A 23,142-nucleotide genomic window follows, 5' to 3' on the forward strand; every position below is an offset into this window, starting at 1 on the left:
GACATTTTTTTTTTTTTTACACTAGTTAATGTATGCAATCTCTCCCTCACTCAAATACATGAACACACAAGGATTCTCTTCATTAAATGACTCTTCATTCTGACATATCAGACAGCAATACTCATTGTGTCAGCCCTAGTTTGTCAAACAACCCAGCCTGTGTCCAGCTGTTTGATGCACTTGAATGGGTGAACAGTTCTCAGTGAAACCAATCTTTAAAAAAAAAAAAAAAAAAAGAAAAGAAAAGAAAAAGAAACTAAAAATCCAGTGAAGTAATTTTGAACATTGTTACAATCTCCCTCAAACTCCCTTGAAGATTCACAAGGACAGGACATGTTCTTTGCTGTACAGTTCAGGATTTCCAGTATGACCAGCAGTTTCACTTTCGCATTTGGCGTACATGTGACTGTACAATGAGGTTATTGAAAAGAACAGGGAAAGTGAAGTGACCACTTTGTTACACTTTACAGCTTGGCGAAGGCTTCAATTAACTTCATTGTCCACCATTCAAATTCTTAACAGCAGCGCCTTTGCAGCTTTGTGACACATGCTAGTTTGGCTTTTTATTCAGAATCATGTGAAACATCATCAGGCAATGTTTAATCAGTTATCATGCTTTGTTTGATATTTATTTAACTTTTTTTCTTGCATACTTTTTGCCCCTTATAACTAGGTAAGTCTAAGGTTTGAAGGTGGATGGCCAAGGGAAGAGTGAAACATGTGGAGGAGTTTTAATGCCTACACTGTGCCATTTCATTACATTACCATTTCTTGATTTGCATTGGATCTGTCTACACCTGTTTGCATGCAATAACTTAGTCACCACTTCATACATTTTTGTGTGCGTTTGTGTATGTACAACTGAACTTGGCATTTGGGAGAGTTGGGGGCTTTGTAGGTGTACTTAGATGCGTATCATAATGTAACACATTGCTTTGTGGTATTTCTCTTTTTTGTTTTTAATTCATACAGGGAGTGTTTTCATTCATTTGTCTGGAACATGTGGTCTGCATGGAAAATGTTACCAGGGAGACAGAGGCCTGTTTTCATGAAGACTCTCAAGGTCTCCTCTCCCAAGGCAGGAGATAATGCTCAGAACAGCCAAATGTTTTTTTGTTTTGTTTTTTTTATTCGGAAAAAACAACTAAAAAACAACAACAAAAAATGAACACATTGTGACTTGATATTTACATCACCTTTTTACTTAAATCAGAGAAATAATCTCTGAAGATAGTCATAGTGGAAAAAAAAAAATCATATGCACTTTCCTCTTTGCTTAGAGAATGTTTTCCCCATGAAGCATGTGTCTGATGCAAGAGATGGCGATGTCTGATGTATTTTGTTTGGACAGAAAGAAACAACTTTTTGCCCTGGAGAGGGTTCTGCCTGGCATAGACGTTTTTGATGCGAGCGTTGGTCATAATGATGTGGCCTGAAGGATTAAAAAAAAAAAAAAAAAGTCATGCTAGATTTGAGTGTACGTTTTGTGCATGCGAATTTGTGTATCTTATCATTTTCTATGCTTACTTGAAAATGAATAAATACGTAATCAAGAACATAATCTGTCTGTTCATCGAGTTTTGGAGAGAAATAAAGGTGTGTATCCCAAACCAGACAAACAGCATCAACACACCTAAGTGGTTCCAACACACAGTAACTAATGAAGACAGCTACCTTTTGTGTTTTCTTCCCGTCTGTGTACATGTGAAACACTTGAATGCAGTATTCACTGATCTTAGCCACATTCAAACAGGCACTGTGGTTCCCGAGAAATCAGTGGACACACCACCCTCAGTCCCCCTTTTTGTCACCGTTTCCACTTTTTCATGATAAATTGGAAAACAACGGTTACCTTTTCATGTACTTGGGCTTTGTGTATTCAAAAAGAAGCAGAACTTCAAGCAACCAAAGATGACTGTCGCATATCGTGAGGATGAAGGAAACTTTATTGATAAAATATCAATAACGCTAACTCGACAACAAAGAAACAAACAATACAATTTCTAGGAAGAAGAGAGCATGCTAATTTACCTGAACTTCATTCATTGCTTGATATAACCAACCAAAAACTAGTCATTTGATTTTTTGCAGCCAACAATATGCAAAGCCATATTTGCTGCTCTGCAAACATGCTCAAGCAGCAATACATGGTTCCCAGGCCACAAATGCTTCTGGGAAAATGAGGAATTAAAGGCTTCACTAAAAGTGGGTGAAATATTAAAAATAAAAACTGAAAATATATGGGCCTATTTAGAAAACTGGAGCTATATAAACTTACAGTATGTTATACAATATATGATCCATGAAACACATCTTTATAATTTTGCTGAGCTGATGTGGAAAGGTTTCTGTGATTTGTCCCATTGATCTACAGTCTGATAAAAATCTGTTGCCAAAAAGAAAACCAAACAAAAACCAACCAAACAAAAAAACCAACGCTATGCCACAAGGTTGTGTACAAAATTTCAAAACCATCACATGAGTGCTCCAATCTGCTGTTGACAAGGAACACGACAGCACAGAGACCAAAAGCCACATGATCTGTCAGATTGGCTGCCCTTGCTGGTCATAAAACCCCAGATTAAAAGAAACATTATAAATATATAATGTTGCAATGGTTCTGGACGCTTGAATTAGATCCACCTGCAACAGTGCAAGCAAGTGAAGCAAAATTATTCAGTGTTATTGTAATTGATAAACAAGACTCTCGTCTGTGATAAGGGGGTGTGGGGGTGGGGTGCATGAATGAAGAACAAATCAATCACTTCTGTTTTTTTCATGGGCAAAGTTTTGGGCTAGGGATTGATGCATTACATGGAAAATAATATGTATATGTAACTTCTAAACTTGTATTAAGATTAAACCTCCAGGAACTAAATTAAAATTATCTTCTGATATATATATATATATATATATATATATATAAAATAAGCAAAAAAAACAACCTTGTAATAGTTGTGAGAAAAGAAAAGGGGAAAAAAAAAGAAAAAAAAGAAAAAAAAGAAAAGAAAAAAGGCTGCCAGGTGATTCTAAGCAACATGATTAAAGAACTAAGCAACATGATTAAAGAAACAACTGTTTCACCAGAACTGGAGATTGCCTATAAGGTTCTGCACTTCTGTGGCAGTTATTAACTAAGGAAGAAAAATGAAAACCAATGACATCATCTCTTGCTTATAATTAAGCAAACCCAATCTGGTCATTATCTTTGTGAAGATGTGCGCTTAGTTTGACGTTGATGGAAATTATATAAAGTGAGAACGATTGCATAATTCTCATGATGTATAACTTTTCAAAGATAAACTAAGAAATGCACACAGTCAGACATCATGCAACAGCTACATCCGTCAATTTTAGGTGCCTCAACATGCTTGAATAAATTAATTATTAATATTCTCAATAACAAGAAAAAAAAAAAAGGCTGCAAAACAAAAGACGAACAAACATCTTGTCCAGTCTCTCACACAACACACATAGATCTATAGCAGAGAGGGAGAGGGACAGTATATGAGGAAAGGGTGGATTCATATGTTTTTCACATGCCAAGACTTGACATTTGACAAACTATTTATTTCAATATTTGCATACATGTCTGCGCTACTTTTTTTTTTTTTTTTCAGAGACGCACATATACAAAAATATTTGTATGATAAGCTGACATAACTTGTACAGAAGCAGCATGGGAAAGGCAACCAGTTCTATCTCTACTGTTGAACAGTCAAGCATGATGTTCCAGTTAAGTGGTTATCTTTTCAAAGTTCTCATAATAAACATTACTCACAGCTGTGGGGAAAACTAGAGCGGACACTGAGCATGCAACATTAAGAACATGACAACTGAATACAGTTGTACAGTAGCATTGCGGACACAACATTAATACTTGACAAAGTTTGTAAACCGTCAAACAAAAGAACCTACAGGTATCCCTTAATTTTACACCAGCCTTTAAATGTTATCAAATTTTACCTGTTTTTATGTGCTGTGCGTAATCATGGTCTCATATGCCTCAATCTGCAAAGAAAAAAATCATAAATTGAATGCAAAAAGCTCACATGAAGGCTTTTCAACTTAGGTAGCACTTCTATTCTGGTAAGTTTATTCAGATATCATGCATATAAAACAGAAGGGAGCAGAAACATTTTCACATTTGAATGATTACTTTGGGTCATAAGCATCTGCTGCTAGCACTTACTACCATGATCAATAGACTTCCGAAGGAAAATAAGAATGTTATGGCTGTTTCTGTGTAATCAAAAATGATGACCAGAATTAGGAAGGTCTCAGTTTTAGGTGATCCCTATCGAGAGAGAGAGAGAGAGAGAGAGGGAGAGAGAGAGAGAGAGAGAGAGAGAGAGAGAATCTGTCAGTGGCACAGAAAAGTGTCCCAAATGACCCAATCAGTGGCAGTCTGCTACAAAATCAATCCGATTTCTGAGCCATGTTCACAGACAACAAAGCTAACCTTGAAACAATCACTTAAAAAAAAGAAAAAAGAAAAAAAAGCTGGAACTTACAGTCATCATTCTGGGGCAGAGTGCTGTCAGCAACACCCTCACTATCAGCACTGCCGACCTCGGGCTGACCAGCATTTGCTTCATCCACATCCATGTCCCCCAATTCCTCAAAGTCCACTGGGGCCAGGGAAAAATCAACCAGTTCCCCTTCAGGGTCCACTCCTAGCCCAGCAGAGTCTGCCATCTGCGAGGAGTCCTCCATCACATCCCCCCCATCATCCCCAACATCCAATTCTGACAGGTTACTGGCTGAGGGGTTCACAGCAGACGTGCTGCTCAACAGAGTGTCTTTCACAGTCTGAGGGTCCAGGCACTCAACTTTGGGCACACTTTCTGAGGAGCTGATGGAGCAACCAGGAGAAGGTTCCGTTTCCATGGGTTGTACTGCCTCCGACTGGCTGGCCTGTGGGGGGACCAAGCGCATCGTCAAGTCAATGGGCATTTCTGGGGGGCGCCTCCCTTTGTGCTTTCCGGCGCTTGACGTGCTGAGGTCCTGAGGTTGAGCGTAAGAGCTCAGGTCCTCTGGCATGGTCTGTTCTCTCAACTCTTGCCTGGCCCCTCGTATTTCTGGGGGGATTGTCAGATTCAGTGCACTGTCTGCTGACGGGGGCTGAATGATGGCGGCAGTTCGGACATCGCTTGATGAGGATGTCACTTCTGTGTTGGTTTCAGAACCCCCACTGCTGTCTGCTGGGGGGTGGGTCAAGTCTAACACACATGCTGATGTGGAAGAGGCTTTGCTTCCATCAGGTGACCCAGCTTCATGGACAGAGGAAGAATCCACCTCACCAAGATCAAGAACAGTTGCTTCGTCTGATGCTGTCACGCTCTCCTCCTCTTCTTCAGCTCTTTGTTGGCGTGTTCGTGATCGGGTCTGACGCTGGGGCTGTTGTCGCACCTGTGAGCGTGTTCGTGGTCGCTTGGAAGATGCAGCGGGACAGCTGCCAGTTTCAGGCTCCCCAGACTCTTCAGCAGGCATAGACTGCACTGGGACAGCCTTTCTACCTCCCCTGCCACGGCGTGCCACTGTTCTTTTCAACGGCCCAGCAAATACCAAAGTGCTTGTAGGCTCTGTGGAATCACCTGATGGAGCCATTTCAGGTGCACTCGTGGATGGCTGTGACTCCATTTCCAGAGATAACTCAGACGCTGGTTCTGACACACAGCTTGCAGGCGTTTCTGCTGCGCTGCTGGTGCTTGCTTTGGAAACCATGTTCACGCTATCATCAACTGGCACAGCAACTGAAATTGGCACAGTCGACGATGTTGCTGTTGTGCTGCTCTGAGTTTCTGTCTGAGAACGTGTCATCGTCACTTCACTTTGTAGAGTAGGGTTTGTGGTGACTGTGGCTTTTGGCGGGACTTCTGTTAATGTTTCTGTCACACTGTCAGATGCACTGACCTCTACATCAGGCTGGACATGTGTGATGTGTGATGTGGATGGTACCTCAACCACATGCGATGTAAGTGACTGCACAGACTGTGGTGTGAGCACTGCTTCCTCTGTCTGTAATGTGGAAGGTGATTCAATCACCTCTGATATGGGAGGTACCTCTACAACCTCTGATGTGGGAGGTACCACTACAACCTCTGATATGGCAGGTGTCTCCTCCACCTGTGTCTCAGAAGACAGCTCTGCTGCAGGCACTGTAGCAGGTACCTCAGCAACCTGTGATGGGGGAGGTGTTTCTTCAACGTGTGATGTCACAGATGCTTCTGCTGCCTGTGTCCTGGACAGTTCTACAGTCTGTGAAGAGGATGACTCCTCATCTGCTTGTAACGATAGTGGTTCTTCTGAAGCACATGGTGCTTCAGAAGCAGTGGAAGGCACTTCTGAAGCAGCAGAAGATGCTTCTGAAGCAGGTGTTTCTGAAATAGTGAAACCTGCCTCTGAAGCAGGAGCTTCTGAACTGGGAGGGGCTTCTGATGTGGACGGTGCCTGAACCATTTGGTCAGGGGCTTTGGGAGTGTCCTGTGATCCAGACTCAGCTGCACCAGTGTCACTGTTGAGCGTCTCTTCCAGCTTGGGAGGAGACGGTGGAGGGGGTGGAATTGGAACTGGCTCGTTGGGCAGGGGTGGGGGAGGTGGTGGTGGGGGTGGAGGTGGAGCTGGGTGAGGAGGAGCTGCGGCACTGGGTACAGGAGCCATAGGAGGAGGGCCCATCGCCGGCATGGGCATTGGTGAAGGAATGTATGGAGGGGGCACAAAGCTGGGGCCACCAAAACTGGACATGGGTGGTCCGACAAAGCATGGTGGTGGCATGGAAGTATTAGGTATTGGCATCATGGCTGGTGCTGGCCCGAACGGAGGCAAAAGTGGTGCCTGAGCAGGCATTGGGGGTGGAACAGAGTAAGACAGATTCTCAGAAAGTGGTGGCGGTGGGAAACTTGTTCTTGGTACAGCAGGTGTGGGCACCATGGTTGTCTCCATGGGTATGTCCTGTTGACCAGGCACATCTGGTTCCTTGCCTGCACCAGTCTTTTCTGCAGGGGCAGGACCCAACTCCGTTTTTAATGATTCCACACTTCCATCTGGTTTGTCAGCAGGAAGACTGAGGTTCTGAGAGGGTGGTGGGGGAGGTTTGGGTGTTGCCAGAGGCACCATAGATGAAGGATCGATTGCAAGGGCCTTCATCTCTTGCAGCCTTTCTTTGCTGTCATCCACCTTGCTGTCCCCTCCCTTGCGATACATTTTCGGGTCAGGAGGCTGCTCAATGATCTGCGGGGCGTCAGGGACAACAGGCACAGTTTTCTTCACCCCTACCCTCAGGAAGTCATCCAGAGGGGCCGGTTCTTCATTGGGAATGGCAGGCCCCAGGCTACTGCTTGATGTCTGCTGCAGTCGGGGTGCCAGCAACCGTTTCTGTGTGGATTTGGGGATTGGTCGGGTGAACATTTTCCATGGTGGAAGAGCTGACACTGGCTTTATGCCTGATTTACCAGTCAGTTTGATAGGGATCTTCCCTTTGACTTCACCCTCCTTGTCTTTCTTTTCTTCTCCTTCTGTTTTCATTTCTTCATCCATCTTTTCTTCATCTCTGGAGTCATCTGCTGAAATGGATTCCATGCTGGCATCTGGATCTTTCTTGATGTTTTCTTTGACTTTCTCCTCTGGAGTGTTCTGCTCGCTCTCAGGATCTCCAGGCTCACCAGGTTTCTCATCTGGTTCTGATGATTCTGCAGCCTTCTTTGTAGGAGGGGTTTCTTTGTCATCTGATCTGGAAGCACTGTTCTTCGCTGACTTTTCTTTGGAGTTCCCATCCTCCTTTCGATCATCTGAACCTCTGCGGTCCCTCCCATTACCTCTACGCTCTTTGGAACCTCTTTGTTCTCTGTAGCTGTCAGATCTCTCCCTGGACCTATCTCTGGACCGTCCCCGATATTTACGCCGGTCTCTGTCTCTGTCTCTGGTCTCAAACTTCACCTTGTAATCCTCCTCTTCAAAGTCGGCATACAGTGTTTTCTTTCCCAGGATTTTCTCTTTCCAGTTCTCCTCTATGTCCTTTGCTTTGCTGATTGAATCAGGCATTGCTGCAGCTTTTTTCTTGGACTCCTCCAACTTGTGTTTCTCACTGTCACTGTCATGGGAGTTGTCCTCTTCCTCTGCAGGACTGCTGCGTTTCTGTGTGGACAGAGCAGCGGAACGCTCCAGCATGAAGCGCTTTTCGTAGTACGGGTGCTGTGTCAAGTAGTCCTGAGAACAGAAGAGAACACATGCCACATAGATCATCTTTCTTCATTCAAAGGAGTACTGCTCTACCTGTTCTACTTGGGGTTATGTCGGACAGAGACACAGACAGGGTGAAGAAGAGGGGGGAAGAACACGTAGAAGAAAGAAACTGCCTGAAGAGACATACACACAGACACACAGAGACAGGCAGACAGACAAGAAAGAAAAACTCTTTTCTCAGCCTGTCTTTCCTGCAATTCAATTTCAGTTTACAGATGCAGGTACATCTCAACGTTTAAGACCAGCCTTGACCAACAGGCTACTAGTAAGGTCATGGATGATAATCATTCTTGGATTTTTTTAGTCACTGACCAGCCCCTACCCCGATCTTAGTGCGCTACTGGAGACTAGATAACAGCACTAAAGAAATACAGCAGGAGTGCAGGGTCTCTGTTGGTGGGTGGCCCTATTGTGACTAAACACTGACAGCTCTTTGTGGACTGGGCAAAGCTGGGTTGGTGTGTACGGGACTTTGGGCTGAGCGGTATGAAGGTAATAACACTGAGACAGCAATGAAGATGAAGCAGTCAGAAACAAAAAGGCTCAGATTTGGAAGTCACTGCTGGTGCTGACAGAAATTTGGTGAGTTTGAGTGTAGTGCACAAATGAATATTACTCATTTGCACAAATGAATATTACTCATTTGACACTAAATATAAATCAAGAGAAGTACTATAATTTTCAGACTGTAAGGTGATACCCTCCCGCCCCACCTCCCATCTTTAAATGAGAGCATTGGTGGATATAACTAGTAACAGAATAGGCATGGACTTTCTGGTATACATCACAGAATAGCACGAGTTTTAAGGGGTGGGGGCTGTGGGGGGGGGGGGGGGGGGGGTGAAGAGAAAAAAATGTTATAAAATGGTGGTGTTAGGAAATCAGTTGAAAAGTAATCATGGGTCACGACACTGAACTAAATGAAAACCTCCCTACTTTGGCACACTTAGTTGATCACAGAACCAACAGCATGATTCTTTTGTGTATTAATGAGCAGAGACACTAATGACCAGTCAACACAATGCTGAAAATATAGCATGCATCCAATGATTCTGTGCTTGACATGGAAGGTGATTGACCTTGCATTTCAGCTGAACACTATGTTGCTGGTTTAAAAAAAAATAGCTTAAAGGTAGATACAGACTACTAAGCACATGACACACTGTAACACTGAACGGAACCAGAAAGTGGTGCCCTAGCCTTCATCTTGATTGCCAACATGTCAGAACAGGTTTTTCTAACTTTCCAAATGGGACTCATTTGTTCAGATTTGTCAGGCTTCTCAAATGATGATGATTCACATTTGTAAGTGAGAAAGATCTGTCTTCCTATTTCTTTTTCTTTTCTTAAAAGTTTTATCTGCCTTCCTGTTTCTTTTTTTTTTTTTTTAATAAGTTTTGTGTTCTTGGAAACCTCACCATGTTGAAAGTTTATGACATGTCAGTTTCACTCTGTTACTGTTTTGTTAGTTCTTAAATCACTTCTGAGTTGGTTCGTGGGTACTGTCACTGAAGGGATGTAGACGGGATCTCTTCAAGTGATGCTCCTTCTGACTCCACAACTAATCATTGTTGTTAAGAACTGAAGTTAAGCTGATGGTGTACTGCAAACACTGGATTCATACAGCCACATCTGAACTGACTCTGCAGCAGAGCAGGGTCTGCTCTGGCAGGCAGCTTCCTGATTACCTGACTAACAACAGATTCCTGTGCTGGGACTGTGACGACAACCCTGGCATAGTTGTATACTGGGGGTTCTTTTGAAAAAACAACAATAAACAAACCCCTTCTCTCCCATACACACAGGATCAAATCAAATGAAATCTCTCTCCCTCCCCTCTCTTTTTGACTCACTAGTGAGTCTATGTTCTAACCCAGTGTTCGGTTGTGTGTGTGTGTGTTTGTGTGTGTGTGTGTGTGTGTGTGTGTGTGTGTGTGTGTGTGTGTGTGTGTGTGTGTGTGTCTGTGGTAAACTTTAACACTGCCATTTTCTCTGGAAATACTTTGTCTGGCAATGCTGAATTTGGCTTAAACAAGGATTGAAAAAAAAACCTCTTCAGTCATTCCAATAACAGGTTTAAGTCTGCCAAAATAAGCCTTATTTCTGAATGATTAACAGTTTATTTCATCGACATTTTTTCTGAAATCCAAAAATTCTAAAAACCGTTTCCCACTGAGTTAGGCCCACTAGAAGGTAGGCTGTGTTCAAAGTGACCTCGTTTTTCTTGTTCACAATCTAAATAGAGAAATACAAATTCTGGACAGAACACATGCAGTGATACTAACTACACCATCAACGTGTTTATTGCATATAAATATTCTGAAGTGGACACTGAATTAACTGGAATGAACATAAAAAGGAAAATTGAATCAAACATTTCTTTCAGCCCGTTGTAGACTGGTTTGTGCAGGTCTAGAGATCTACCATGTGTTGCAGTTTGCTTGAAGCATTGGCAATGTCTCCTTTACCGCCGAAATAAAAGAATAATCAAGATATAATAAACACACAAAATACATGATTTAAACAGCGTTATTACATCCACTTTAATCACGTCTATTTATCGTACGAAGAAGAAAATGTCAACAATGCTTTAAGTATTAAATTTAGTCGACTGACGTCAGATGTACCGCAGCAGAGGGGATTAGTCTGTTTGCTTCGGAACTGAACTGAACATGCATTGTTCAATGCCGCTTGCCTGCTTTTCTTTAAAAAACAAAACAAACAACAACCCTTTTTTCTCCCAAGTTTATCTATCATATTCAATACAGATCACTTTTCAACAATTTTTTAAATCTTTTTTTCTTCTTTTTCTCCTCATGATTCCTTTTACTGGATAAAGCATGAAGCACAAGTGAGTCTTGAAGGCTTTGCCTCTTTGTTTTTTGTTGTTGTCCACCTCCATAAAAAAAGTAAACACTGAATTATACTGTCTGCAATACTGAACCAACACTGACAGAGCAATTTGACTGATGACTTAAACTGTCCATTGTCTGCAAATGAATCTGAATTAATTATCTGCATGCAGAACAGACATGTAATGTTTCATGAGTCAAAAAGCATTGATAAAATCAAATTACTGGAGTAACCAAAACCTGTGATCATCATCACCAAGAGAGCACTACTGCTGGCTGGCAAAGTACAATAAAAATATATTACATTTTGCAACAGTCACAGCAGCGAAACGGTTTGTGTAATGGACTAATGACTTCGAGGATATCAGATTCAACCCCATCAAAAGCATACTGATTGGAGATGAGCAATTTTTCAGCCTGTGGCTGGCTCTTATGAGCTGATTGTGCTACGAGCTTAATATTCAAGACTGAACCACATATATGAATGTGGAGGAAAAAAATGAGAGCCAAACTGAGCAGAATCTATGCTTCTTGCAGACTGGTTTGTTATGTACATGTAAATCTGTGCTTGAAAATGTCCCTTGAACTTACCACACTGTCTGACCAATGGCTGAATTAATTCAAGTGCGCAATTCAAAATCTATTTCAGTGAACTCACTCAGTCTATGCAATTATATCATTCACAAACTTAGCGCATACAATCAGTTTTTATCAAAGTCATTCTATGCATTTATGATTTTTAATACATTTTTCCATACATTCACAGACTGGTGCGCACAATCTATCTTACCACACTGAAGGACCCATGTGTCACACTTACTTTGTACTTGGTGTGGTGTTCCTCGCTCTTCATGTGGGTCTCTGCAATGCTCAGATCACCACAGAACTCTTTGCACAGAGAACAGTAGAAAGCCGAAGTTGCCATCATGAACTCCAGACCTACAGCCAGACATGAAAAGAAAGATTGTCACATTACTTTATTAGCCCTGGCATTTTACTGACAGACACAAATGGAACTACATAGCAGATGTGCTCATGATTTGGTTCTATATTTAAGATATATATGTGACATGCATTTATACGAAACATCCACATGCATTCATGTGAGACCTGAAAACATCAGAAATACCTGACCATAAAGATCAAAACGATCAACATGCCAAACAGAAATTCACCAATATATCAAACTTCTTCCGACTCTTTGCTTGAAATTTCTGTGTAAAGCAAAGTGAGAAATACAAGAATTAATGTCTCACCAATTATGACCCTTGCCTTTTCCTCCATATACCTTAAGAATTGTTGTGATGATAGTAAAAAATGAACTTAAGTAATCACCTGTTACAAGATAAACAAACATGTACATGCGGCGACCAGGTACAAAAACAGAGACGAATAAATTGAATAATCTACAAAAATGTGCAGTCGAAAACATATTTTGAAATATCTAAAATAAAAGCAAAAGCACATCCCACATCATATATACTGATACCACACATTCTGGGTAATAAACATATACAGACTGCACAGATTTAAAATTGCATATCGTAATGGTTTCATGCAAAACTGGACATATGAACAGTTTAAAAACATGAGAGCATGCGTATCTGGTTGGGCAGGGTAAATATGAGAATAAAATCTGGAATCAACAACAGCAAGCTAAACACTTATAATTCAAATCTGTACATCTTTGGGAAAATCATTCTATGACAAGACTGAGCAATCATTGAATACATCAACACTCTAGAAAAGCCTTTTGTCTTTCTCTATTTGATATTAAGTATTTACCACATTAACTACACTGGCATCAATATCAAATGCAATTTACAGAAAATCATAAATCAGATACAAATCATCTGTATACAAATGTATACTTACACAACTGTGATAACGCCATTGCGAGAACTTGTATCAAGACAAACTGAAATTCTGTTGTTCTGAACGTTAAAGCAACAAAGAGTGACAGCAAGAACCAAGAAAGAGAGAGAGAGTGAAAGAAACAATAAATGCACGACACAAAATTCACCACGTACCACAACATTTCTCATTTAATCTCCCCTCCAGGCACTCATTTTCATTCTGATTTGGGGTTATTTCATGTGTGATTCATTCTTCACACACTCACACTTGAACTGGACTATTTTATGTGCGCTTCAGTCTTCACCCACATTTCATTTGGGTTATTAATGTGTGTTTTTCAGTCTTTGACACACTTTCCAACTTCACCTGACTGGCAATGCAGCCCAAACCTATATATATTTTTTTAATATTCTTTTCCCCCTCAAAACAATGATAAAGCTCTGGTTTGTTTCGTCACCACAACAGTGAATGAATCTGTGCAAATCAAGCATGAGACCTTTGATGGGCGCTGCTTGCACCTGTCCTTCAGGTTTGCCTTTCTTTTCCTGTTTCTGCATGGCTTCCACCAGCCATGGTCGATTGAACGGGTCCAGTTTCTGTATGAGGGGTAAAAAAAAAAGTAGAAAGAAAAACAAAAACAAAAACCTGATTAAAATTAATAAATAATGCAAGGCATAATATATTTTTTTTCAGAAATTGTATTGTAGAGTGTACATTACTGCACATGTTTATTGGAATTCAAATCTGCCCAAATAACTTAAGCACACAGAAAAAAAGAAAAAAAGGAAGCCAACAGGTCAGCATCATTAAATAACAAAAAGAAAGAAAGAACAAATTCATAACAGACATCAAAACAGAACTGGGTTGCTGAAGTATATACTGCTCACACTGGTTGCAAGTGGATGTGACACTTTCTTCATCACCTCAAAAGATCATTTATTTTGTGTGCAAGTGTGAATACGATTACATGCATACGTGTGCACACACTTCTACTTGCATGTATATAAATACAGTTGCTTATGAAAGTATGATCTTACATCATGTAAAAGAAAATCACAGCTGGCTTTCTATCTTCTTCGTTCGTGGGCTGCAACTTCCACATTCACTCGTATGTACATGAGTAGGCTTCTATGTGTATGCCCGTTTTTAACTTGCCATGTAGGCAGCCATACTCAATTTTCCGGGATGGCTTCATATCAAAATTGTTATTTCAGAAAATCAATGGTCATCAAATCACAAATGAAAAAAAAAAGCAAATTTCTTCCACTATTTCTCTTAGCTTAATCAAGTTAGAAACAGACAAGCTAGCAAAAAAAAAACCCAAACAAACAAAAAAACCCAAAAACAAAACAAAACACACCTGTTGATGCTTCTTTGTTTCAACATGTTTGAAAAAGTCAAACATATGGCCGCACACCACGTTACAAGAACTACACCAGTGGCTGCCAGGATCGAAGTATTCATAGTGGATCTTGGGTTCCTCTTTCGTCTGGCTCTTCTCCTTCTCCTGTAACACAGTACTAAATGAAAGCGCAACAAAATGCCTCTTTTAGACTTTCCACATTAATAGTTTAACAAGGAAACACTTTCTAAAATAAGTTTTTAATCTGTGGAAAGAAAAAAACAAAAAACAAAAAAACACCACCACCACCAAATGCTTTAGTGGGGAAATGGGGGAAGAATGAACATCTGTGACCTTCTGTCTTAACTTCCCCCTCCCCCTTCTTGAACTTGAAGACTGCATGAGTTTCATTTGAGGCGGGGGGAAAATGAAAAAAACAAACTAAAACTAGTAAAATCAAGTGTACATATTTACATTTCATTTTGAACTTAGTTGAAGACTTATATTGTCACACTGCACAGAAGGAAAAAAAAAAAGGATCATGTGAGGTTGCACCTACCTCAACATCGGTCTGGTCTGGTTTGTCCTGGGATGAAGATGGTGCAGCAGCTGACCTTGAGGAATCCAAGGCACCACCTCTGCGAAGGTTCTTTATCTGAGCAGCTATTTCTGTCTGAAGTTTGGTGTTTTCTACAATGAGTGGGTCCTTGTGACCGTCTTTGTGACGACGGCGTTTCCTAAGCAACTCATTGTGTTGCTGTCGGAGGGCATCCAGCTCTCTCTCCAAGACAACCAGCTGCCTACTCCTTTCTATCCACTGGGCTTTGCTTTCAGCAATTCTGCTTGCTTCTTTTACTTCTTTCCTTAAATCCACTTCTCTCTCTTTTTCTGATGACTCTGTACCTTTATCCCTCACAGAGTCTGCTCTACCACTCCCATCTATAGTTTTAAGGTGTTCAGGTTTTTCCCTTTCACTGTTCTTACTGCCCTGCTGGTTTGCCTGGTATTTAAATTTGCTATCAAAAGCACGTCTCTCTGGAGAACGGGACTTCTGATGGGTCTTTCTAAAGATTCTTCTTTCTGATGTACGGTCATCATCTGACGGGTATCTACGGGAATGTTTTGACGGTCTTGGGGAATCTGGTGAGCCCAGGCGCCTTTTTCCTTCTCTTCGCGACTTGGGGCTTCTCACATAAGAGGCTTTGTTCTTTTCTCTTGGGGGAAGCACAATACGACGTGAAAAACTGTTCTCGGATCCAGGAGAATCTATTCTACCCTTTTCTTCTTTTTTACGCACAATTAAAATCCTATCCCCAGCTTTTTTGTAATCAATGTCTTCCCTGTCTTTGTCATGTCGGTCAAAGTCAGAGAGACTGGGGTCAGAGAAATGCTTGGACAGGGTCAAATCACTGTCCTCATGTCTGTAACTGCTCTTTTCATGCTCTCTGCTTCCGCTGCTCAGTGAAATCAGGTTGGATGAGCCAACTGGCTGATAATCCTGAACACTGGGATCATAGGGCGAATGAGTTCTGGCAGTGTCAGTAATTTTTCTGTACTTGCTGGGCACACCCATTTGATCTTCCCTCACATAGCCACTGTTTTCAGAGCGGATAGGAAAGGTTCTTGTCTTTTCTCTCTGATGTTCTTCAATGCTCTGATGTCGTCCCCGCACACGTCTATCCTCAGCTTCTTTTGCTTTCTGAGCCTTCTCTTTTGCCACCCTTTTTGCAGCCTCTATTTCTCTCATTAAGTCAGCTGGGTCCTCAGCAAACTCATCCTCCTTTTGAAATACATCACTCAGGCCCTCAGCAAGAGCATCTGGATCTGCTCCAAGGAAAGAGGCACTCTGGTTGATCCTGATTGCATCCTGCTCTTCTTCCTTCTTCTGTCGGGCCAATTCCTGCATGCGTTGTGATAGTTCAAAGTTAAAACCAATGGACTTCAGAATGTTTTCAACAGTTGAGCTGAGCTGCTCTGCAGAATCATTGGTCACTGGATCAGACTGTGGCAGTTCTGGTTCTTTGGGCTTTTCTGGGGCGGATTTTTGAAAGACAGAGGCACGCCACTGCTCATAACTTTTCTCCTTTTCCTCCAATGAACTGAAAGCGGATGGTATTTTGACTTCACCTCCTTTCAGAGGAACAGCTGACGGCAATGGTTCTGAGCTAGGAGCCTGTGTGTCATAATTCTCAAACATATCAATTTGGTGCTTGTCCTCGAAACGGTGTGCTGACCAAAATGGCCCAGACAAAGCTTCAGCCTTGGGTTCAGAGGCTTCCGTCCTTTCCCCATCTCCATAAAGGAACTCTTCTTCCTCATCAATATCCATGTATGATGATAGCTGCCTCAAGGCCCCTGATGACGGAGGAGGTGTTGGTGTTTTTTCTTTCTCCAGTTTGGGCTCCTCTGGTTTAGATCCACCCTTGCGAAGGGCCTGAATTACTTTTTCTATCTGAGAAAGAGCTCTAGGTTGCTGTGGTGGTGGTGAAGGATTTCGTACTGGTGAGGGTGACCGAGAGTCCCCCTTTCTCTTGAGGATTGACCGAAGAGGTTTTGTTTCCTCCATCTCAGGAGGTGTCAGCTGATCTTCTTGTTGGTCAGGCTGCATCAGTGCCATGGCTGAGAGATTGCCAGCATTTTTGGCCATAAACTGCCTGAAGAGGAAAGGTGAAAGCTTGGCCATGTCTCTGATATGAATGGCTATGCTTTCCTCACGTTCCTTAGGGTCTTTGCTGGAACTGATTTCAGATTTAAGGCGCCGATACATTTCCTCTTCATACTGCTGCTCAGACATAGGAAGATTATCAGGACTTTTGCCATCTGCTCCATGACTTGATGAGGAACTGCTGCTGCTCTGACTGTGCCTCCTGCGACCCCCACTTCTAGAGCGGGGAGAACTGGTTCCAGAAATGCTTCTTTCTCTTCCACTGACAACCACCCCAATCTCTCTGTCCAGGCTCTTGGGTCTGTCATCTCGGCCCCTACTTTTTGGTCTGCTTGCTTCTCGCCTGATGGGGACTGGGCTTCTACTGTGGCTACGACTGCTGCCACTGTAACTCCTACTACTGCTATGACTTCGCCTTCGTCTGCTAACACTTCGTCGTCGGCTGTAACTTCGTCTTCCTGGACTTGGACTGTGCCTTCCTCGACTATGACTACGCCTTCCTCGGCTAAGACTGCGCCTTCCTCGACTAAAGCTGCGTCTTCCGCGATTGGGACTGCGTCTTGGACTCCTCCCTCGGCTATGACTTCGTCTCCCCCAGCTGTGACTTCTGCTTCGACTGTAACTGCGTCTGTCACGACTGTAACTCCGTCTATTCCTGCCGTAACTTGGACTGCGACTCCTGCCCCTTCCAAAGCTTCTACTACGTCTTCTATCAGGACTGTGACTGTAGCGATCACCACTTCTACTTCGTCTTCTCTCATGGCTGTCTCTGTCAAAGTTGGAGTCAAAAGAACGCTGGTCAAAAGGACTAAACCCACCCCTGCCTCGACCCCTCTCATAGTTTTTGTAAAACCCTCTTCCCCTTTTTTCATGGGGGTCAAACTTTCCTCTACCTCTTCCCCTGAACCCTCCCCGAAAATCCCCTCTTCCTCGTCCTCTCCCTCTGTAATTTGGATCAAAGCCTCTGGGTCTAAAGTATCCACGTCCTCGTCCTCTTTCCCAGTTGCCCCCACCTTCTCCGTAAGACTCATCCCTGTAGTCACCCTCTCTACTGCGTCTTCTGTTTCTCTCCTGTCGCTCATCATTCCATCTATCTCCTTGGTCCCTTTCTTCATCCCAGGTCGAGGTATGCTGCGAGTCCCGCTGATTGGGAAACTCCTCTCTGAACCTGTCATTGCCGACTGTGATTCTCAAGGACTCTTCTTCTGGGAAATCCTATTGCATAAAACAATTATGAATGACTCACTGAAAAGATGTCAAAGACAGGCATATGTATCATTCAATGACAAAATTTATTATAAAAAAAAAAAAAAAAAAAAGGAAAGAAAAAAGAACATATCAAAATAAAATTAAAACCATGCAAAATTACTTTATTACAAATGCTGCAAAGTTCTGGCTCTATGAATGCCCACCTGTTTCATTTGTTTTAATAATATTAAAAATTAAAAAAAGCAACTTGTCAGTTTCAACTGTCTTACCAGTTTCCATCAATTAACTGAACCCAATGTGGTCACTACAAACCTTCCCGTGACTTGCCCAACTGGGCAAGTGGGGAAAAAAGTTAATGTCAAGCCCTGCAAAGTAAAATCATAACCATATATATATATACATATTGTTATCTGGTTTTAATTAAAAGTTCATGTCGAAATTAAAAAACAAACTGATTAATCAGTTCAATGTTACTTAATATCAAACATGTGGGGTGGGGTGGGGGGGTGGGGGGGGGACTCCGTATGTGGCAGGGGTTTGGGGTGGGGGAGACTGGCTGACTCAGAGAAATAGAGACGGATGAACAGAGAGGGGGATGATGCGGAGAGAAAGACATGAAATAGACTGGAGAGAGGAGAGACTCAGAGTCAGGGAGAAAAGGAGGGGGAGAGGTCCATTCTCTCTTTGTGTATCTCTCTCACAAAGACAGACAGGGGGAGAGAGAGAGAGAGAGAGAGAGAGAGAGAGAGAATAACCAGCCAGTATTTGTTGTTGTTGACTGTTAAACTAGTTACAACACTGAGTGACTGAGCACTGATTGTGAGTAGGAAGAAGAATGGCAAAATCAATAAATATCCCCAATTTAGTTTAGAAGTAGATCTTCCATCTGCCCAGTGAAAAATTGGGTTGGTCTTTTCATTCTTCATTCTAAAATTTGGAAGTGTAACCCAGTGTATACAGAATAGACTCATGTCCTGCCAAACTTTCAAAATCACACACACACACATATATACACAAAGTCAAACAAACAAACAAAACACTTAGACTAGTGGCCATAATCAATAGAAACAATGGGTAATTGTGAAAGTCAGCATTTAATCATTATAGTATAATGGTTATACATCAACCCTTTTCATATAATCTAAAGTAAACATTGAACTGAGCCATGACTAAAGGACAGAACATGTAACTGAAAAAAAAAAACCCACCAAAAAACACCCCCCCCCCCCCCCCCCCCACAAAAAAAAAAAAAAAAAAAATCATGGCACAAGAGTACACAACATTACAGGTTACACAGGAGCAAACATGTCCCGATCCAGTCTACATAATAGAAACAGTTCATATTCTTTATAATAAATACAACTCTTCAATATATATATCCCATCAACATGTCCACATCAACTTATCAAGAAAAAGAAGAAAAAAGAACTGTCACAAAAATATATTTCATAACAAACAAAAAAAACAAAAAAGAGATTTTTCTTTTTTAAATCACATCTCATGTCAGACATTATTGTACTACATACTTTACAAATTACGGTGATATACTGGGCTGTTCTATAGAGATCCGCAGGTTGAGTATGACAGAAACTAAAGTTACACTGTGTGTGTTTAAAAACTCTTAACATCATCACTTCAGTAAGAAAACATGTAATGATGTACAAGAATCCAAACCTGGATGTCCTAACAGGTTCAAAACTAATTTTACATTTAAAAAAAGTAAAACTGGTCAAAAAGTAAGATGTATCATGCTTTTCAGTTTACTGGATGTTTATCAGTTTATATTATTACAATGTTTTTTAAGCTCAAAGATTAAATAATTTTAAGATGTCTTTCTAATTTGATTAAAGAACTTTAATGAAAGTTGTGTCAAGTTATAATTTCTAGCAACGAGTGTTTGTTAAAAGTAAATGGTAATGCAACATGATTTTAAGTGCTTATATTTGAAAAAAAAAAGAAGAAAAAAAGTTGCACTATATTTGAAAGTTTTGATAAATATACACTATCAGTATCACTGTGTCAGTCCCGTTGTTGATTCTGTGCATCTGTGACATGGCATGAAAAATGCTGAAGGAAAAAATAAAAGAAAACTGGTAATTACTGAATCAGCGTGCTGTCGTTCCCCAGCTGAATTTCTGCGTGACTCCTGCAGGTCATCTTCAAACATTCCTCCTTCCTCAAACTCATGACTGCTGTCTTGTTCAAATTCCCCTCTACGGTCTTCATAATCGTCGTGTCTGTCACGTTCGTGCCGATCATAGCCTTGCTCATTTCGTCGACCACGTCCACGGTCTGTGTTCCGAAGAGTAATTCGCAAACCCTCTTCTCCCCGGCCGAAACCCCCGCGGTTTTGACCGCGATAAGGAAACGGTCTCCGACCGCGACCTCTTGCACGAAATGGACGAGGAAATCCTCTAGCGCCTGAATTACCTCTGCCACGAAAACCCATGGCATAAATCAAGAAAAACTGTAAAATAACAATGAGTGTCTTCTGTACAAAACAAGATGACGGAAACGGTAGTGTTTACTGGAGCGCATGCGCAATAATATGTATTTCTTTGATAGCGACTTTGCTTGGGCTAATTTTATTTTGGTAAAACTGAAATCAAGCACGTTTATATCATATGATAAACAAGTTGTTAACCACGATGCAGTTATTAAATCATTTACAAACTATCATGAAGATGTCGTAAACACCCATTGACGGAAAGAGTGCGCGCGTGTCAAATGAGTGGCTGATCGTTCCGCGGCGCGATCACGCAGACAGCCTAGGCTAACCATTCGGCGAATGACTCAGGCAGTTGAGTCGGCTGCATGCTGGAAAGGAGCATGGATTGCATTGTTTTTCTTGTGTCTTTTTGATGTGAAAAGTGTATGTGATTTGTGCCATTGTGAAAATGGATTCGGTACTCGATGGACCAAGGTTGTCCTCTCAAGGTAAATTTCTGTTTGAGATATCCATTTTCGAGTAGAAAAGTCGTCTGCTTTTAGTATTAAGCATCCTGAAAGACGGAGTCGGAGGATCGCTGTTGGCGCAGCTATGAGGTGCGCGGCGCCAGACATTAGCAGTCCGACGCCGGCTTGAACAGAGAGTGAAGATTAGGACGAGATAAATGTAGTAGAAATCCTTATCATCAAAATATTTCATTATTTGTAATTTGAAGAGCATCGTGTCAAGTCTACTTTCGATTTTCATGGCAACAATACTTGCTTTACTGATAAAGTATAGAAACATAATAACAAAAGCAGAAAATACAATAAAATCAAAGGAAAATAACTTATACTTGAAGAAGATATAATGACAACATGGTAAATCACTCAGTTATTACCCTATCTCACAATAATAAAACAGAAAACACACACACGTTTATGTATAAAGAAAACGATTACTGTTGCAACAACATACACACACATAGTACATATACACATTGTACACACACACACACACACACACACACACACACACATATATATCTATCTATCTATCTACACACACACACACACACACACACACATAAAAGAAGCAGAAGATGAAGAGAAACAACATTAACAATAACAATAACAAACTGAAATATATAAGAACAACATGAAAAAGAAGAAATAGAAGAAACAACAACAACAGCAATAATGACAACAAAATATATGTAAGAACAACATCATCTGACTGGTCAACAACCATCTACCTGAAGATCTAGTCATCAGCGTCATCCACATGTAATATGCAGCTTCTGTTCAAACGTGTGTGTGTGTGTGTGTGTGTGTGTGCGAGTTTGTGTTTGTGCATGCATGCATGTGTGTGCGTGTGTGTGCAGTGCGTGCATGTACAAGTATGCACAAGTTTTTATATTGATATGCACTTGTATGTATCCTAATTTCTACTGTATCTGTATTTGTGTATGATTTTTGATTTATGTTCATATCTTCAGTCTTGTTATGTACTATTCCTCCCAATATTCCTTGTGACTCCGGTACACTTGGTAATAAAGACATATTCTATTCTTTTCTATAATCAACACACAAAGAATGAACACGCAAAAATACACTTTTACACATGCACATCTGTTTGCGCCTACATCACTAGTACACTATACTGCACTGCACTACACTGCACTGCACTGCACTGCATTGCACTACACTGTACTACACTACACTGCACTGCACTACACTACACTACACCACACCATACCACTTCATGCCACACCACACCACACCACACCACACCACACCACACCACACAACACACCACACCACACCACACCACACCACACCACACCACACCACACACACACACACACCACACCACACCACACCACACACACACCACACACACACACACACACACACACAGATATATGCCGTCCAACTACAAAACCTAGTGAATTGATCCTTCTAACAGAATTACAGCCAAAGCTGGCAAAATTTGTTCATGATTATTTCTCTTCTTAATATGCTCATGTTTATGTTTCATTAATGAAGTGTCTTATAAACTTTAAGGTTTTATGACAATAAAAAGTATTCTATTCTATTCTACTCACACACACACACACACACACACACACACACACACACACACACACAGAAAATGATATTACAGTAAATGTGATGCTGTGATAGTGGTAGATGGGGAATGGACATTGGTAATGGTTACAACACAGAACAAGATGAGGAAGCAAGGAGAATCTTTGTATTGCATTACTCCTTGTCCAACAGATTTCTCATGAAATTCAGGCTGCTCTTCCCTCCACCCTCCCCCCCAGCCCCCCACCCCCACCTCCACCCTCTTTTCCTTACATTGTTTTTCTGAGTGGAAGTGTATAATCAGTTTTCCTATTCAGTGGGTTTTTCTACTTCTGTAGAATATTTCCATAGACAGCTCCTTTTCCTTCTGTGCCAGACCACCGTATTAATGTTTAACAATGATAGAAAGAAAGAAAAATAGACTGAGTTAGTTTTTATAATCAGTCAGATATATA

General features: G+C 41.4%; 2 protein-coding genes across 2 annotated transcripts in view; one reads left to right on the forward strand and one right to left on the reverse strand.

The window, feature by feature from the left end:
- Window positions 1–652: 652 nt before the first annotated feature.
- LOC143295754 (uncharacterized) lies at window positions 653–20,691 on the reverse strand. The gene is made up of 8 exons (XM_076607376.1): window positions 20,271–20,691; window positions 14,855–18,175; window positions 14,314–14,460; window positions 13,450–13,549; window positions 11,917–12,035; window positions 4,515–8,208; window positions 3,967–4,011; window positions 653–2,643 (listed from the first exon to the last, which is right to left on the reverse strand). The coding sequence occupies exons 1-7, from the start codon at window positions 20,616–20,618 to the stop codon at window positions 4,007–4,009; spliced, it is 7,734 nt and encodes a 2,577-aa protein (XP_076463491.1). The 5' UTR covers window positions 20,619–20,691; the 3' UTR covers window positions 653–2,643; window positions 3,967–4,006.
- A 266-nt stretch (window positions 20,692–20,957) lies between these two features.
- The window catches only part of LOC143296612 (myosin-VIIa-like), a 220,551-nt gene continuing 218,366 nt past the window's right edge, over window positions 20,958–23,142 (forward strand). The window contains exon 1 of the mRNA XM_076608641.1: window positions 20,958–21,106. Coding sequence (XP_076464756.1) covers window positions 21,067–21,106 — 40 coding nt within the window. The 5' untranslated portion in view covers window positions 20,958–21,066. The remainder of the gene's footprint in view (window positions 21,107–23,142) is intronic.

This window comes from Babylonia areolata, chromosome 21 (genome assembly GCF_041734735.1).
Source record: "Babylonia areolata isolate BAREFJ2019XMU chromosome 21, ASM4173473v1, whole genome shotgun sequence".
Taxonomy (NCBI): domain Eukaryota; kingdom Metazoa; phylum Mollusca; class Gastropoda; order Neogastropoda; family Buccinidae; genus Babylonia; species Babylonia areolata.

What these genes read in the sequence shown, in the direction of transcription:
- LOC143295754 (XM_076607376.1), bottom strand. Translation starts at nt 20,618, where the DNA reads ATGGGTTTTCGTGGCAGAGGTAATTCAGGCGCTAGAGGATTTCCTCGT. An exon ending in GCAAGCAGCGCCCATCAAAG is followed by an intron (nt 12,036 to 13,449) that starts GTCTCATGCTTG and finishes GTCTGGCTGTAG; the next exon opens with GTCTGGAGTTCATGATGGCA. An exon ending in AACACCACACCAAGTACAAA is followed by an intron (nt 8,209 to 11,916) that starts GTAAGTGTGACA and finishes TTCTGTTCTCAG; the next exon opens with GACTACTTGACACAGCACCC.